The sequence below is a fragment of the Apostichopus japonicus genome, chromosome 17, assembly GCF_037975245.1.
Source record: "Apostichopus japonicus isolate 1M-3 chromosome 17, ASM3797524v1, whole genome shotgun sequence".
Taxonomy (NCBI): Eukaryota; Metazoa; Echinodermata; class Holothuroidea; order Aspidochirotida; family Stichopodidae; genus Apostichopus; species Apostichopus japonicus.
This window is the reverse complement of record NC_092577.1, coordinates 3,874,971-3,891,323: the sequence shown is the minus strand read 5'-3', so window position 1 is coordinate 3,891,323 and position 16,353 is coordinate 3,874,971. Positions and strand designations below refer to the sequence as shown.

General features: G+C 37.6%; 1 protein-coding gene across 4 annotated transcripts in view; it reads left to right on the top strand.

Annotated features, from left to right (window-relative positions):
* Window positions 1-299: 299 nt before the first annotated feature.
* Window positions 300-16,353, top strand: part of LOC139984128 (nicotinate phosphoribosyltransferase-like) — a 99,435-nt gene continuing 83,381 nt past the window's right edge. The window contains exons 1-5 of one of the 4 annotated variants that reach the window (XM_071997854.1): window positions 300-586; window positions 2,006-2,092; window positions 2,960-3,213; window positions 3,684-3,894; window positions 15,082-15,212. In XM_071997854.1, coding sequence (XP_071853955.1) covers window positions 417-586; window positions 2,006-2,092; window positions 2,960-3,213; window positions 3,684-3,894; window positions 15,082-15,212 — 853 coding nt within the window. In that variant the 5' untranslated portion in view covers window positions 300-416. The remainder of the gene's footprint in view (window positions 587-2,005; window positions 2,093-2,959; window positions 3,214-3,683; window positions 3,895-15,081; window positions 15,213-16,353) is intronic. The other 3 variants (XR_011798944.1, XM_071997852.1, XM_071997853.1) reach the window with 3 other exon arrangements.

The window sequence follows — 16,353 nt, the reverse complement described above, 5'->3', positions numbered from 1 at the left end:
CGCGGGCCATAGGTTGCCCACCCCAGATCTATATAGATCATAGCCTATTTGAGTAGGCCCAGCCTGTTCTCCGTTGCTAACAGCATACGAAATCTACAGGAATTTTTTTCTTCTGTACAATGCATTGGGATCTTATAGTCGCTACGCGTAAAACCCACCAGCTTATGTAATTCTCAGAAAAAAATGGGCTGATATGATAAGATACTTTAGGCACTATATCCACCACTTCAGACAATGTTCTTCCCTCGACAGTCTACCGAGTCTACGGTAAACTCTAATTCTCAACCTACGTTGCAAATGATTTTTCTTACTCATCTATCTGCTAACACGTGTCCTTATCTCATTACAGGGAAAAAATACAGTATCCAGGGACCTGTCATTGGTTAGGCTGAATAACTTGTGATCTTGTTTTGCACATGACTAACGTTGTTGGGTTTATTGTAAACAATCACAAAGCCCGGTTACACTGGAGTTACTTAACTATTAAGAGTAGACCAGTGGCTTGCAATCATATCTATCTAACAAACACTTGTTTTCTTTTGTTGTCCGCCACCAGAAGATGCAATAACAAAGCGAGAAGAAACAAGTGAGTCGCCTTCCTTCGTCCTCTGCGAAGAATTTTTTGAAGTTATCGAGTTCATGACACTACTAGCCTAGTACTAGTAATACCAGTACTGTAGCACGCTACCAAGTACCAGAGAAAGCTAGGCCTATGTCTAGCCCACAGAACTGGTTAGGCCTAGCCTGGTAGGCTTAACGTTAGGCCTAAAACCTCGCGATGCAAAGACCAAAATATTCTTTTAAAGGACATGGAAATAATGATCTCTGTGATGTTGCTTTTGAACAGAACAGACATGGAATGAGATACAGTAGCCTAATGTTAGGCCTAACTTAGATTCATAGCCTACGTTAGGCCTAGCCTTAGTATAGCCTTATACTTATATAGTTAAATGTTTACAAAAGTGTCGAGTTAAAACGCTTCAAGCAAAGAGAAAGTTCCCTAGCTTCAACCACGCGGCAAACTTTACTGTGTAATTCCGATAAATGGTTGAAACAATTCATGATTAGCCTTGAGTCAAGATACAAAATTTGTATTCTTCATCACAAATCATAGTACTGTAGCTAGGCCTGGCTAGAGTCTAGACATAGGCTAGGCCCGGCCTAAGTTAGGGCTAGCACATTATTACAGTAGCTGTTTTCACTGAGGCGGTTTCTGATAAAATTGTCATTCGAAAAAGTGTTTACCATTTGACTTTCAAACACAGCAGTGTCAATGTGTACAGCATATTAAGGCCTAGTAACACTGGTCACTCTTCTTAGCACAGACACCTAATACTAGGCCTACATTAAAGTAACAAGCCAAAAGTGTGAAATTTAAGATTCCTTACTTTTTGTTAAGAGAGGTTTTTCTTAACAAACACAAATATTTCTGACATATTGTTTAAGTTGCAAGTTTCAAAATCATCTAAGGAATAGTTAAAAGTTTCTTTAAGTGGCAACTGAAGGCTGAATTGTTGTAGCCTACTGTAACTCTTAAAAGAAGGGAACAAGTCTATATCATTGTTAATTATACATTAGTTACTGGTTACTGAACTGTAAGTCCAGTTTTTAGATCAGTTACTCAATTCAACAAAACTCAGTCAGAACATAGAAGTCAGTTTCAAATTTACATGAATGTAACATACAATGCAAATATATATGTACATATTTGTCAAGGGCAAATGGTGTTGCATATTATCTATGGGATTGTATTTTGTAACTATTTTGTGCCTGAGTTGTTATCATAGGACTTTTCAGATTAATATAAATTTGTATAATTAGGCCTGGACTGGGAGGTGCTCTTCATCAGTCTTGAAGTGAGTTTTTGTGACATTTAATTAAAAACAGAATAGCTGCATCTAGAAACATGTTTTTGTTCTGTTATAATAATAATAATAATAGTAATAATAATAACAATCATAATAACCTGTTTTTCTTATGTTGACATGATTGATGATGTGCCAAGACTGAAGTTCTTCCTAAAGTCAGCCTTAAATAGTAAATTTAAGCACATAACTGATTTAACTGACATGTCAGGCAGTCATTTTACAAGGTGAATAAGGCTTTAATTACTCATAAATATGCATTGAAAAGAAAACTGAACTACTCAAATTAGAATGTTCAGGGAATAGATGTTTGTGTTCAAACGTTTTCATAGCAATTTGGAATGATCTGATTATTGTCACTTATAAAATAATATGGTTCAAGTGTAAACAAAGTGCTAGAAACATTTTTGCACAAGTTTGTATTATAGCCATATGATCTATTGCATACTGTATCACATTGCTATCATAAAACTGTTCCCTTTAGCTTGCTCATTAGCATCATGTATTAATCCAGTGAATAGAATAGTTATATTGCTCAGTTATGACACTAGCTGGGAAACCCATCTCCATGGGGAACCCTCAAGTGCTTTTCAATTAAAAAACAGTTCCTGTCTAGTGCTTATGCCCACTAGCTACAGTATGTTGTCTTAAGTTGTCTCACCAACCATTAAAGAATATATATCAAAATTTACAGTTTAAGAAATTGTTATTAATTGTTAAAGATCTGCTTTATTGGCTCCAATTATAGCATGCTATGTAGCTAGGAAAGTTATGTGATTAGCAATCGACCTGCCACGATCATAAATTGACCTCAATTAGCCCTGCATAGCTTCTTAACACCACTAGGCTCTTTGTGTAAACACTGTGTGGAAATATGTTCATGTTGACAGTGTAGTTAATCATACAGCGTTCACACAAAGATTCTCATACAACTAAAAATATGTGGCAGGCGTTGCAGACTAGTTGGTAAAAAGAGGTCATTTTACAACCAAGGCAGGTCGATTACATAATCTCAAGAAGCTTATTCCATGATAGCATGCTATAGTTGGGATCTATACAGCAGACCTTTAAGGTAACTTTAATGTCAATTTCAGGGTAAATATATCATATTTCAAAGCCATGGAGGCAAACGGGAACAGCATTCCAACCAACGGAGTGGTTCAGTCGCTATTGACAGACCTCTATCAGGTTACCATGGCATATTCATACTGGAAAAATGGACAACAAAACTGCCACGCTGTCTTTGATGTTTTCTTCCGTAAGAATCCGTTCGACGGGGAGTTCACGATATTTGCCGGTCTTGGGGAGGTCCTGAAGCTCCTCAGAAATCTGAAGTATTCCGAGTCAGGTAGGGGTGTATGATGATGGTACAGTAGTGTTTTGAACTGTACGTCAGTTTCCGTGATTTAAAAGGGTCAGGAAGCCATTCAGTCGAGCTATGCAGTGGTGATAGTGTGCATGCTTTGTGTGGATGTGTGCATGTGGGTGGGTTCACATATATGTGCCAGGCTTCTGTATGAAAACACTATAACCAAAAAATTTTATATAGTGGGTGAACTTCACATTTGATTTGCGTATGCAACTTATTGAGTACAAGAACCTATTTGTTTCCTGCAGAGGTTAACGGTTATGTGAGGTCAGCAGAGGTTGTAATGACTAGCAGTTTATCTAATTCAGGAGAAGGCATTTTTGCATGAATTAACATTCTTTTTTTTTTTAACTCTACTTTATAATTGTACTGTACCTCTTTTGGTCAGACTTTTGACCAGTGAAGTGATCTAATCTTCTTTTTACATTCATCTTCTGACTTTTCAACAGATATTGATTACTTGAAGACTATCCTGCCAGCCAACGCCGAACAAGAATTCTTTGATTATCTGTCGGCAGCGGATGGTAAAGGGATCAAATTATATTCCGTTGAGGAAGGCACCGTGGTGTTCCCGAGGGAGCCGTTGATAAGAGTGGAAGGGCCCCTTCCGCTGGTACAACTCCTCGAAACGACCATACTGAACCTCGTCAACTACGCCAGGTATGATGTGTGTGGATCAGCTTATTGATTGGTCAATCAGTAATTTGATCTTTGACCTATCACCTCTTGATTGTACTTAAAGGAATTGTCTGGTGGAAGATTTTGATACATTGTCCTTGTAGTTATTATTTTTCTCTTTCTAACCATGTACAAATTGTCCCCATTCGACGTTTTCTTCTTGTAGAAATCTGGTTTTTAAATTCACCAGTTTCTCTCCAAAAGTACTGTTTGTTCGAACGCTTCAATATGGTGATTGACGTAGTGCTGGCAAATAGGCAAAACAGGCGACTTGAAGTTAGCACTCCCATTTCCGCAGCAATACACTCTCATGTGTAAACGCACATGTGATTGCCTATTATATAACGTGCATATCGCGAGTGTATATCCTACTGTACCATGCCCAGTTGGTATACGTATACCGTTGCACATAATATATACTCTCACACTCAAACCACAGTTCATAAACTGTTCTTCGAAATCGCTGAAATGAAATTCACGGATCAAATTTACAGTAAAAAGAAACTTGAAAAGCATTCGGAACACTGAAAGATGAAACTTGGCGGAATCAATGTCAGAGCAGTATGTAGTACCGAGAAGCTTAGGCTTCGCAGAACTGTCCGATTGTAAACGTTAGAGTAGCCTACACATGAGAGCATTCTTCGCACTGGAGCTGGATAGCGCGATGTATAAACAACGAAGAGTTTGCTGTTAAAACTTATCTTGTGTTACACAAAGACAACGAAACCACCGATCTACTACATATATGGCGGATTAAGGAGTTTTTTAAAACATATCTAATTTATAAGAAATTTCACCGAAAATTAAGGAAGAAATTAACCTGTATACAAACACGGTTTTTGTTGTGATTAGTGTAGCCTACATGGGAACATTCCTTGCGTTGGAGCTGGATAGCGCGATGTATAAACAACAAAGAGTTTGCTGTTAAAACTTATCTTGTGTTACCAAAAGACCACGAAACCACCGATCTACTACATATATGGCGGATTAAGGAGTTTTGAAAACATACCTAATTTATAAGAAATTTCACTGAAAATTAAGGAAGAAATTAATCTGTATACAAACATGGTTTTTGTTGTGATTACCGTATAGGTACTGTACGGAGTGTGGGTTATGTCGCAATCTGCATTAGCATAGTTGACGTCACATTCTGTACTGTTCAAATCATATTGGAAGTGTCCGTCCTTAACGATTATAAAATCTTTTCTCTGTCAAACGCAACATTAGCGTTCTCATACTTTGACAACATGTTTGGAAAATTATTTATTATTTTTTTAAGGTAACTTCTTTGGGCCACCAGACAATCCTTTTAAAAGGATTGTCTGGTGGCCCAAAGAAGTTACCTTAAGTAACCTTACGAGGGGAGTTCTTTTTGCACTTGCACTCATTCCGAGGGGAGTTCTGTTTTACTTGTACTCATACAGAAGGGAGTTCTGTTTTACTTGTACTCATGCTGAGGTGAGTTCCATTTCTACTTGTACTCATACCGAGGCAAGTTCTGTTGTGTTTGTACTCATACCGAGGAGAGTTCTGTTGTACTTGTACTCATACCGAGGAGAGTTCTGTTGTACTTGTACATATTCCAAGGGGAGTTCTGTTGTACTTGTACATATTCCAAGGGGAGTTCTGTTGTACTTGTACATATTCCAAGGGTAGTTCTGTTGTACTTGTACATATTCCAAGGGGAGTTCTGTTGTACTTGTACGTATTCCAAGGGGAGTTCTGTTGTACTTGTATATATTCCAAGGGGAGTTCTGTTGTACTTGTACTCATACCGAGGAGAGTTCTGTTGTACTTGTACATATTCCAAGGGGAGTTCTGTTGTACTTGTACGTATTCCAAGGGGAGTTCTGTTGTACTTGTACATATTCCAAGGGGAGTTCTGTTGTACTTGTACGTATTCCAAGGGGAGTTCTGTTGTACTTGTACATATTCCAAGGGGAGTTCTGTTGTACTTGTACTCATACCGAGGAGAGTTCTGTTGTACTTGTACATATTCCAAGGGGAGTTCTGTTGTACTTGTACGTATTCCAAGGGGAGTTCTGTTGTACTTGTACATATTCCAAGGGGAGTTCTGTTGTACTTGTACTCATACCGAGGAGAGTTCTGTTGTACTTGTACTCATACCGAGGAGAGTTCTGTTGTACTTGTACATATTCCAAGGGGAGTTCTGTTGTACTTGTACATATTCCAAGGGGAGTTCTGTTGTACTTGTACATATTCCAAGGGGAGTTCTGTTTTACTTGTACTCATCACAAGGGGAGTTCTGTTGTACTTGTTCTCATACAGAGGGGAGTTGTGTTTGTACTCATGATGTTGTACTTGAGCTAAGAACTGTACAAGTATGCTAATTTAGTAAAATCTGTACATGTTGAATATAATTCATAATTCATCAGTCATCCTATCGCTGAGATTTATTAAATTTATTTCTCATCAGGCACATTCCTAACTGTGCAGAAACTTTCAGCATTGGATCATTTTTCGATGACTGTGTTTTGTCAAAGTTGGTTGTCCGGGAGAAATCTTATAGAATCTAACAAAGAATTTAGAGAAGATAGCTTTCAGCATCTCATAACTAAGGCTCTAATATGATACTGAAGGACACTTTCAAACAGTGAGTTGTTGTCCTGTTATGCAAACATAAACTTAGCCATCTCTCCACTACTACTACTACTACTAGTTCTTTGCATATAAATAAATTTAGCCACCTGTTGGTGCTTAAGTTCAGCATATCAGAAATAATGCACTTTTTATGACTGTGTAAATTTTTCACTTTAACAAGCTGTTGCAAATTTAAACAATATTTGGTCAATTCCCCAGTCTTTTCATAGTACGGTTTTATTGTAAGGACAGTCTCTGTCCAGTTGTTTACTCAACCTTTTGGTGCCTTTAAGACCAGGAATGTAAAACCATTTAAAATTTCAACCGCATTTTCGTTCTGTAACGTCGATGTGAAGTACAGTCCTGCGGGTCAAAATCGTCCATCTTTTGTTCCTGCTGGTTGAAGAGGGAACAATTGGCAATTATGTTTTTTTAACGAGTATCCGTTAAGCTATCCGTCTCAGTCTGGCTCCATGTGCAGTCAACCATTACATCTTTTCCTACCACAATTGTCTGATTCTTATATTGAGTTTGTCAATTCAGAATGGCAGAGGGCAAAGACCTTGAATATTTGCTTTTTTTTGCTTTTTGTAGCGCTTTATACCAGCGATAGGTCTCAAAGCGCTTTACAGACGTTATATTACCCCTGGTCAATGATGACCTGTCAGAGACAATCCCTCCAGTCGGCAGCAGTTACATACTGCACCCAATGACAAGTTACCTCACAGGTACCCATTTAATCCCCTTGGTGGAGAGAGGCAATTGACATAAAGCATCTTGCCCAAAGACGAGGCAGGAAGCAAACCAGCAATCCTTGCACGAGTCCGACACCTTAGCCAATTGGCCACCCCGCTCTCTGACCTTTGTCAGAAAAAGTATGAAGGGACAATATCTATTAGTTCCTTTCCCCCCCCCCTCCCCTGCAACAAAAGATAATGATAACAATTTGGTTGAGGTTTTGTGTCTTTTTCTTTTGTTGTTTTATGTTACTGGTATATTATATTTTTTTTCTCCTCTTCCTTTGTGAAGATACCGTGGTTTGGATTCATATATTTTGCTCTGCTTTGGCACCTATGATGGTTTTTCAATTTTGCAGATCTATGCTATCACGAAAAGTAGGCTGGGTCATAGAAGCATCTAGCATTGTGTCAAGTAGTCATGAGAACTGTAAGTTCAGTGCCATTAATAAAAGGAAGGAGAAAAAAGAGAGGAGGAGGGGGGAGGGGGGGTGGGGTGGATGGCAGAAGTGCATAGTATCAATTATGCAGTTGGTCCGTCATAGAGTGATACTCATAATTTCAAATGTAAAAGCTATGAATAATTGAGAAATCTCTGGCAAAAAATTTCGCAATTGTAGCTAGCAACTTGCTAAGAATAATGCAACGTTGAGAACGTTTGTGGTCAAGTGGTTAAGGCAGTGGACTTGTGATCTAAGGCTTGAAGGTTCGAGTCCTGCCTGGCCAAGATCGTTACGTTGTGTCCTTGGGCAAGGCACTTTATCTCCATAGCCTGTATTCACCCTGGTGGGTGCATAAATGGGGACCTGTGAGATAAAACTGTCAGTTGGGCGCTGTTTAGCTGCTGCCATGTGGAGGGATTGTCTCTATATTTGACAGGCTATCATTGTTGACTAAGGTAATATTGTCATGCGCCTTGTGCTCCTTTATCTGTGGATATTTAGTGTCTATGTCATCTGCAAATCCGGATAAAATCAAGTTCCTTAACTTGCATTTTCCTGCATTACAGCAGACATTGGTGTAGGAGTGTACGGGCTAAATGAGAGAAGCACAATAGTATTTGCTAAAAATTTAAACAGTTATCTTCAAGAACTATTGGCAGGTACAGTAACCCAGGTACAGTAAACTGCAGGTACAGTAAAATGGCAAGTACAGTAACACAAACAAACCTGTGTTCATTGTCCTTCAAACGATGGTTGTGAAAGTAAAAAGGATACTGTACCATAACAGAAATTTAGGCAGTCATTTAAATGTATATATCGCTCGTGTTTTATTCATAAATAGAACTAGAATTGACAAAAGACTTGTTTAATAAATGGTAAGTGTTTGATGGATTTTGATGGGAGTTGCAGCTATTTCATGATTTCTAAGTCATATTATATTATGACAATTTTGTCGGTAAACCTTTTAAACATTAACAACTACTAGCATTGAGTTGAATGATAGTATTTAAACATACTTGTAATCAAACTTGTGTACTGTGTACTAAGCTTCTTCACATTGTTTTTCATGAACAATCTTACACATTCCTACAAAATTTGATAATCTTGAATCTAGGATCCCCCACATAGTTTTTGGCACCTATTGGAATGTCAATCTTTCCACCCAATTCAGGTTACTCTGATTACTGTAAACTTTAGCAAAGAAAAGAAAAACCAAATTGTTTATCAATCTGAATCGTTCATCCTGAAATTATCAGTGACTGGATGGTCTCATGTATGTCGGAATAAGGCGCCAATTTGAGAAGCACAATGGCAACGATTTGTTTTCAGTCGACCTCCACGGTGCAGTGTTTTCAAATTTCTTTGTAGAATGTGAACAATATGGGTCAGTTGTCAGTGACTGAAAAGTGCAGGGAATTTTTTTTATAGTGTATCGTTTGCATTATGTTTAAAGTGCAACTAACAGTTTTAAAATATTGAATAAAAAAAGTTTAGCATAAAAGCAGTTTTAAGGTGAGATATATGTGACCTCGAGGATCGAAATAGAACTTTATTTTAAAATCCAATTACCGAAGAATGTACACTCTTGGAACAAACAAAACGTTAGGATTTCCATGTACACAATAACGTTCAACAAACAACACGTTTTATAGGATTTCCATGTACACACTTACGTGCAACATACAACCCATAAGGTTTTTCCATGTACACACTTACGTGCAACAAAACAACACGTTAGGATTTCCATTAACACACTAATGTACAACAAACAATACAATCGGATTTCCATGTACACACTAACGTGCAACAAACAACACGTTAGGATTTCCATGTACACACTTACGTGCTACAAACAACATGTTAGGATTTCCATGTACACACTTACGTGCAACATACAACATGTTAGGATTTCCATGTACACACTTACGTGCTACAAACAACATGTTAGGATTTCCATGTACACACTTACGTGCAACATACAACATGTTAGGATTTCCATGTACACACTTACGTGCTACAAACAACAGGTTAGGATTTCCATGTACACACTAATGTGCACACAAACAACACATTAGGATTACCATGTACACACTTACGTGCTACAAACAACAGGTTAAGATTTCCATGTACACACTTATGTGCAACATACAACACATTAGGATTTCCATGTACACACTTATGTGTAACAAACAACACATTAGGATTTCCATGTATACAATTTTGTGTAACAAACAACACATTAGGATTTCCATGTACACACTTACGTGCAACAAACAACACGTTAGGACTTCCATGTTTTAAATAAGGGTTCCACACATCCAGGTGACTGGGCAAAATTTAGTGTTCAGATTTTGTTTTGATGATTAAGTTTACCAAGTTTACCATTATCAAAAGATCCATGGGTGAACATTAGGCACACAAGTTGCACTAGAATAGCAAGAAGACAGCACCATTTACCATCTAAGCATACTTCATTTGCAAAAAAAGGTTCCAAAAGGGGGGGGAACCCCACCCCTGAGATCCTACCACCAGATGTGGATCATCCTACCGTACAAATCCGTCTGGGCACTCAAATATTCCTGAGCACATCCCTGAGATGTGAGTTGAAGAAATGTTACTTTAAAAATTTAGTAAATCATATTTAAGGCTTAAAGGTTTTCAAACTTGAATTATATGACTTCGTCCTCACAATGTTGTATGTGTACACACAATACTCACATATGAAGCCCGAAAACCCTGATGGAAATTTGAGGATAAATGCACATTTGCCGGTAAGAGAATGAGTAGTTCTGTTTACAACACTTTTTTAATATCTCCAGAGACCTTACATATCAATCCATTCATTGAAGGATTAGTTAAAAGTGCCAAAGCTGAAAAAATCAAATGCTTGGTCACTTAAGTACTTTCATTATTGAAAAGTTTGCCAAATTAAGGAAAGGGGATCAAAGGACCCCCCCCCCCCCGCACCAACTTTGAGTGTCTTCTATAATATCAATCATTGATATTTTTATACTTTATTATTTTACACCCACAGTCTACAGAAGTTTAGCTTACTGGAATGCAATAGCATATTATTCATGGCAATAATCCAAGGATAAGCAGAACTGGTTCAGAATTGTGACCATTTTCACAACTAAGTTCACCTTGAACACAGTACAAAGAACATGCTCTACATATTGCCCTATGGATGAGAACACTCGAGGTCAAAAACAAGAAAATAGGACCCTAAGGCTCTTGTCATTGAGAATTACAGTAAGATCATAAAAAGAAAACATGGATTTTGTAGAAGCTGTGACTTATTTCATCCATCATGATCAACTTGGATGGCAGCTATTGTGAGGACATAATCATGTAAACTTGTGTGCAAGCTACCATAGCTAATTAGTAAACTTTCAAACTTGTTGTTGCCCAAACATTAAAGGAGGCACAAATCCTATAACCATCGTTATTGGTCTATGTGATAGAGATAATTGTCATAAACAACCCATCCCCGCCCAAATCTCACCTCATCCCAGCCAGGAGACACAAACACAATCATCATTATTGGTCAACGTAATAGAGATAACTGTCATAAACAATTCCTCCCCCCCCCACATTTCACCTTACTCCAGCCAGGAGACACAAACACAATCATCATTATTGGTCAACGTAATAGAGATAACTGTTATAAACAATTCCTCCCACCCCCCCCCCCCCACATTTCACCTTACTCCAGCCAGGAGACACAAACCTAATCGTTATTGTTCTAACATATATGATACTTAATACTGTCATGAACAACTTCAAGATCTACAATAAGTCCCCTTTGGAGTTTCTTCACACACCCAGGTTGAAGACTTGATCAAGTCTATGACTTCATTCAACCACACATGCTTCACTTTTTTACTTTTTTTTTTTTTATCTATCTTTTGTAATGGATATTGGCTTTTTGCCAATGCTGATTCTTAAGAAATTGTACCTAATGATGTGATTGGTTTCACTGTCGACACTGCTAAAATTTTAGCTTGAAGATATGAAGAGAAAAACAAACAGTAATAGAAGGTTCTCAGGTCGTAGTGGCACTATGACATCACACATTTACAAAAGGACAGCTCCCCGCAGACACTTGGATATCTCCTGAACAAAACATTTCTCTTAGCTGGTTATGTGAGTGGTTCTTCACAAAGATTTCTGATATATAAGTTTATGATGATGATAGTGGTTGTGTTACCTTTAATACTTGTATGTATACAAACTTGTCTAGACGACATTGTTTTGGCTCGTGAGGGGAGTGCTGAGGGATTGTACTATTTGCTCATTTTTCTGTGAGGGATAGTAACTGCTAGGTTGTATTCTTCTGATCGACCGCAGTCCTGTTTGGAATATTACTTACGCAGTGCATTCGGTAGAATAGAAATAACGGGTGACCATGGAAACGCATGATAGCTTTAACGGTGTTGTGTTATATCTTCAACAGGGTTATTGCCTGTAAAATGCTTTCTGAAGACTAATCAATTTGAAGTCAACCATGCAATTATATCTTTTCAACTTTTTGCCATTTTCCAAATATTTCAGATATTTGGCATTCCATTGTAGGGTATAGAGCCAATACAGGTATGGATTACAATAGACGTACTATCGGGCACATTCTTCGAAATAGAGAAACCTTCCGCAGGGGTCAATAGTTGTTGTGAATATTGCATTTTCTTTGATAACGTGATACATATGAATGAAGCCTTAAGGACGGATTTCCTTCAAATAAATACTGATGTTGATAGACTGTCTAAAATTTGGTTGCTTTTGGTATGGTATAGCATATACTACTAACAGTACCATGGTACTGTATAAGATGTACAGTATTTCCTAGTATCATATGTGCTACAGTAACAAGTCATTTGGTTGTTGTTGGTATGGTATACCATATACTACTAACAGTACATGGTACTGTATAAGATGTACAGTATTCCTAGTTTCATCTGTGCTACAATAACAAGTCATTTGGTTGCTGTTGGTAAGGTATACCATATACTACTATGAGTACAGGGTACTGTATAAGATGTACAGTATTTCCTAGTATCATCTGTGCTACAATAACAAGTCATTTGGTTGCTGTTGGTAAGGTATACCATATACTACCTACAGTAGTAGCATGGTACTGTATAAGATGTACAGTATTCCTAGTATCTGTGCTACAGTAACAAGTCATTTGGTTGCTGTTGGTAAGGTATACCATATACTACTATGAGTACAGGGTACTGTATAAGATGTACAGTATTTCCTAGTATCATCTGTGCTACAGTAACAAGTCATTTGGTTGCTGTTGGTAAGGTATACCATACAGTTCATGGTACTGTATAATATGTACAGTATTTCCTAGTATCATCTGTGCTACAGTAACAAGTCATTTGGTTGCTGTTGGTAAGGTATACCATATACTACTATGAGTACAGGGTACTGTATAAGATGTACAGTATTCCTAGTATCATCTGTGCTACAATAACAAGTCATTTGGTTGCTGTTGGTAAGGTATACCATACAGTTCATGGTACTGTATAATATGTACAGTATTTCCTAGTATCATCTGTGCTATAGTAACAAGTCATTTGGTTGCTGTTGGTAAGGTATACCATATACTACTATGAGTACAGGGTACTGTATAAGATGTACTGTATTTCCTAGTATCATCTGTGCTACAGTAACAAGTCATTTGGTTGCTGTTGGTAAGGTATACCATATACTACTAACAGTACATGGTACTGTATAAGATGTACAGTATTTCTTAGTGTCATCTGTGCTACAGTAACAAGTCTATAGCAGTCACTACTTGGAACAATGTACAGTAGGTTACATATATGATAGTAACTTATCACTACTGTTATGAAGTATGCCTCACTACTGTAGTCTGTTTGTCAAGTCTGTAATTAGAACACTGTCACCAGTCACTGTCTGGCATCTAGGCAGTAAAATGGTGAGCTGTGAAACATACATGCATGTCTCACTGTTGTATGTGCCGCAATAACAAAGCATATACTGTAGGTCAGCTGTATACCTACTGTACAGTATAAAAAAAAAAAGTAAATTGTGATTGTAAAACAGCAAGCATGCCTTTCCATAGATTGTGCTATGATTACAAGCATAGAACAGTCATGTTGAGTATGCATACACCTTTACAGTGTAATACCAATAACGCTTGTAGCCAGAGAGTATACCTTCAACATCAATTGTGTCATGATAACAATCATAGAATGATCACTATGTTGTTTACATCTACACTTAGGTATAATATGAATAAACTTGTAACCAGCAAGCATACCTTCTCATTGGTGTAGCCATGATAACGAGCATAGAGAAGTCACTGTTTGGTATTTAACATAGGTATATGAGCCGTGCTTGTAATAAGAAATGAACCTTCACAACAGTTGTGCCATGATATCAAGCATAGAGCAGTCATTGTGTCATGTATATAGCTATAATATGAACCGTGCTTGTAACTATAAAGCATACTTTCCCAGTCGTGCCATGATATCAAGCATAGAGCAGTCACTGTGTGGTGTACATAGGTATAATATGAACTATGCTTGTAACTAGAAAGCATACTTTCCCAGTCTTACCATCATAACCAGCATAGAGCAGTTTAATACTGTGTGGTGTACATAAGTATAATATGAATAGTGCTTGTAACTATAAAGCATACTTTCCCAGTCGTGTCATCATAACAAGCATAGAGCAGTCATTGTGTGGTGTACATAGGTATAATATGAACTATGCTTGTAACTAGAAAGCATACTTTCCCAGTCGTGTCATCATAACAAGCATAGAGCAGTCACTGTGTGGTGTACATAGGTATAATATGAACTATGCTTGTAACTATAAAGCATACTTTCCCAATCGTGTCGTCATAACAAGCATAGAGCTGTCACTGTGTGATGTATATAGCTATAATATGAACCGTGCTTGTAACTAGAAAGCATACTTTCCCAGTCTTACCGTCATAACCAGCATAGAGCAGTTTAATACTGTGTGGTGTACATAAGTATAATATGAATAGTGCTTGTAACTATAAAGCATACTTTCCCAGTCGTTGTGCCATGATAACATGCATAGAACAGTCACTGCGTGGTATACATACTGTACTGTAGGTAAAGCATATGATCAGCTGTGCTTGTATTAACCAGCAAGCATACTTTACCTCACTACCGTTTAATTTATTTTTTTGTTTGTGCCACAAAGGTAACAACATACCTCAGTTGCTATCTGTGATCTAGACTTGAATAGTGTAATTTATTATTCTCTGAAGTAAAAACCTGTAATTCTATGCCCTAACAATTACCCAGTAGTAAGTAAGACTACTGATCACTTTAACAATCTCATAAATAATCTTGTATCCTATCATTTTTTGTTTAATACAGTCTGGTGGCCACAAATGCTGCAAGATTCCGCATCGCAGCCGGGGAGGACAAGAAACTCCTTGAATTTGGTTTAAGAAGAGCACAAGGTCCAGATGGTGGCCTGTCAGCTTCTAAGTACTGTTATGTCGGAGGTGAGACTAATCCCTTCATCATCAGTGTCTGGGTGTGCTCATCAATCGTTCATTCTGCCAATCGAAAAGATAGGCCAGCGTGGTCGAGTGGAGATTCGACTCGACTTCCAGTCATCCATGCACTTGACTTGTAATGAGTGATCCAGGCACTCGACATGTAATCAGTGATCCAGGCACTCGACTTGTAATGAGTGATCCAGGCACTCGACTTGTAATCTGTCATCCAGGCAGTCTACTAAAGAACACATAAATAAAGTGCAAAGAGGAAGCTTAAAGCTTCAAAAGCTAAAATAATTTTTTTGTTTTAGATATTTGGCTCAGTATTGTTACCATGTCATTCAAAAAAGTCCTATCAAAATGAGGCAAGTCATTAAACTTAGACCAACATAATATCAATATTTTTCTGTCAATCTCTAGAAATCTCTAGAAAAAGTTCACCGAATTTCTAAGTTTTGGATGCTATGTGTTTGTGTCTAACATGTGTCTTACGTGTTAGAGACATATGAAATTTGGTCTGGTTGAGAAAATTCACATGATCCAAGGGAAGCGGAATATTACTTAAATTGCTATTTATTTCAGTTACCTCAATAGATGAAAATTCTTAATAAGCAGAGTTTAGTTTCATCAAATTGCAGTCTTGTTTCGAGTAATATTCGGTAAATTTTGGCAACCATTTACACTCTTTCTGAAAACAGGAAAAGAAACCAGACTAGTCAAGTTTAATGAACTTCAAGTATCTGAAGGTTTGGAAATTTATCAAACATACCAAAGAAAAAAAGACAATAGCAAAAAGAAACCAACTTTAAAAGAAAGAAAAGAATTTAGCAGGCTGAGAACATACAGCAACCAACAGACTGTCCCCGCTCATGATGTCTCTGACTCAAAGACTTGTAAGTTGTCGCAAATAAACCAACGCCCACCGGCTACAGAAGTCATACAAGTGACTTTTGCATGTTGAGTTGTGATCTTGTAGCCTTAATTTAACTAGATTTAAAAGTGTTTCATGTCACTGCTGTATGTGCATAACAGTTGCCTGTATGTCCCCATATATACTGTCAGCTGTTATTTCAAAGAGACAAACTGTTATTGTTTTGCTACTATTTGCGATTTCACTGCTACTTAACTCTGTTTTTTGGTTGGT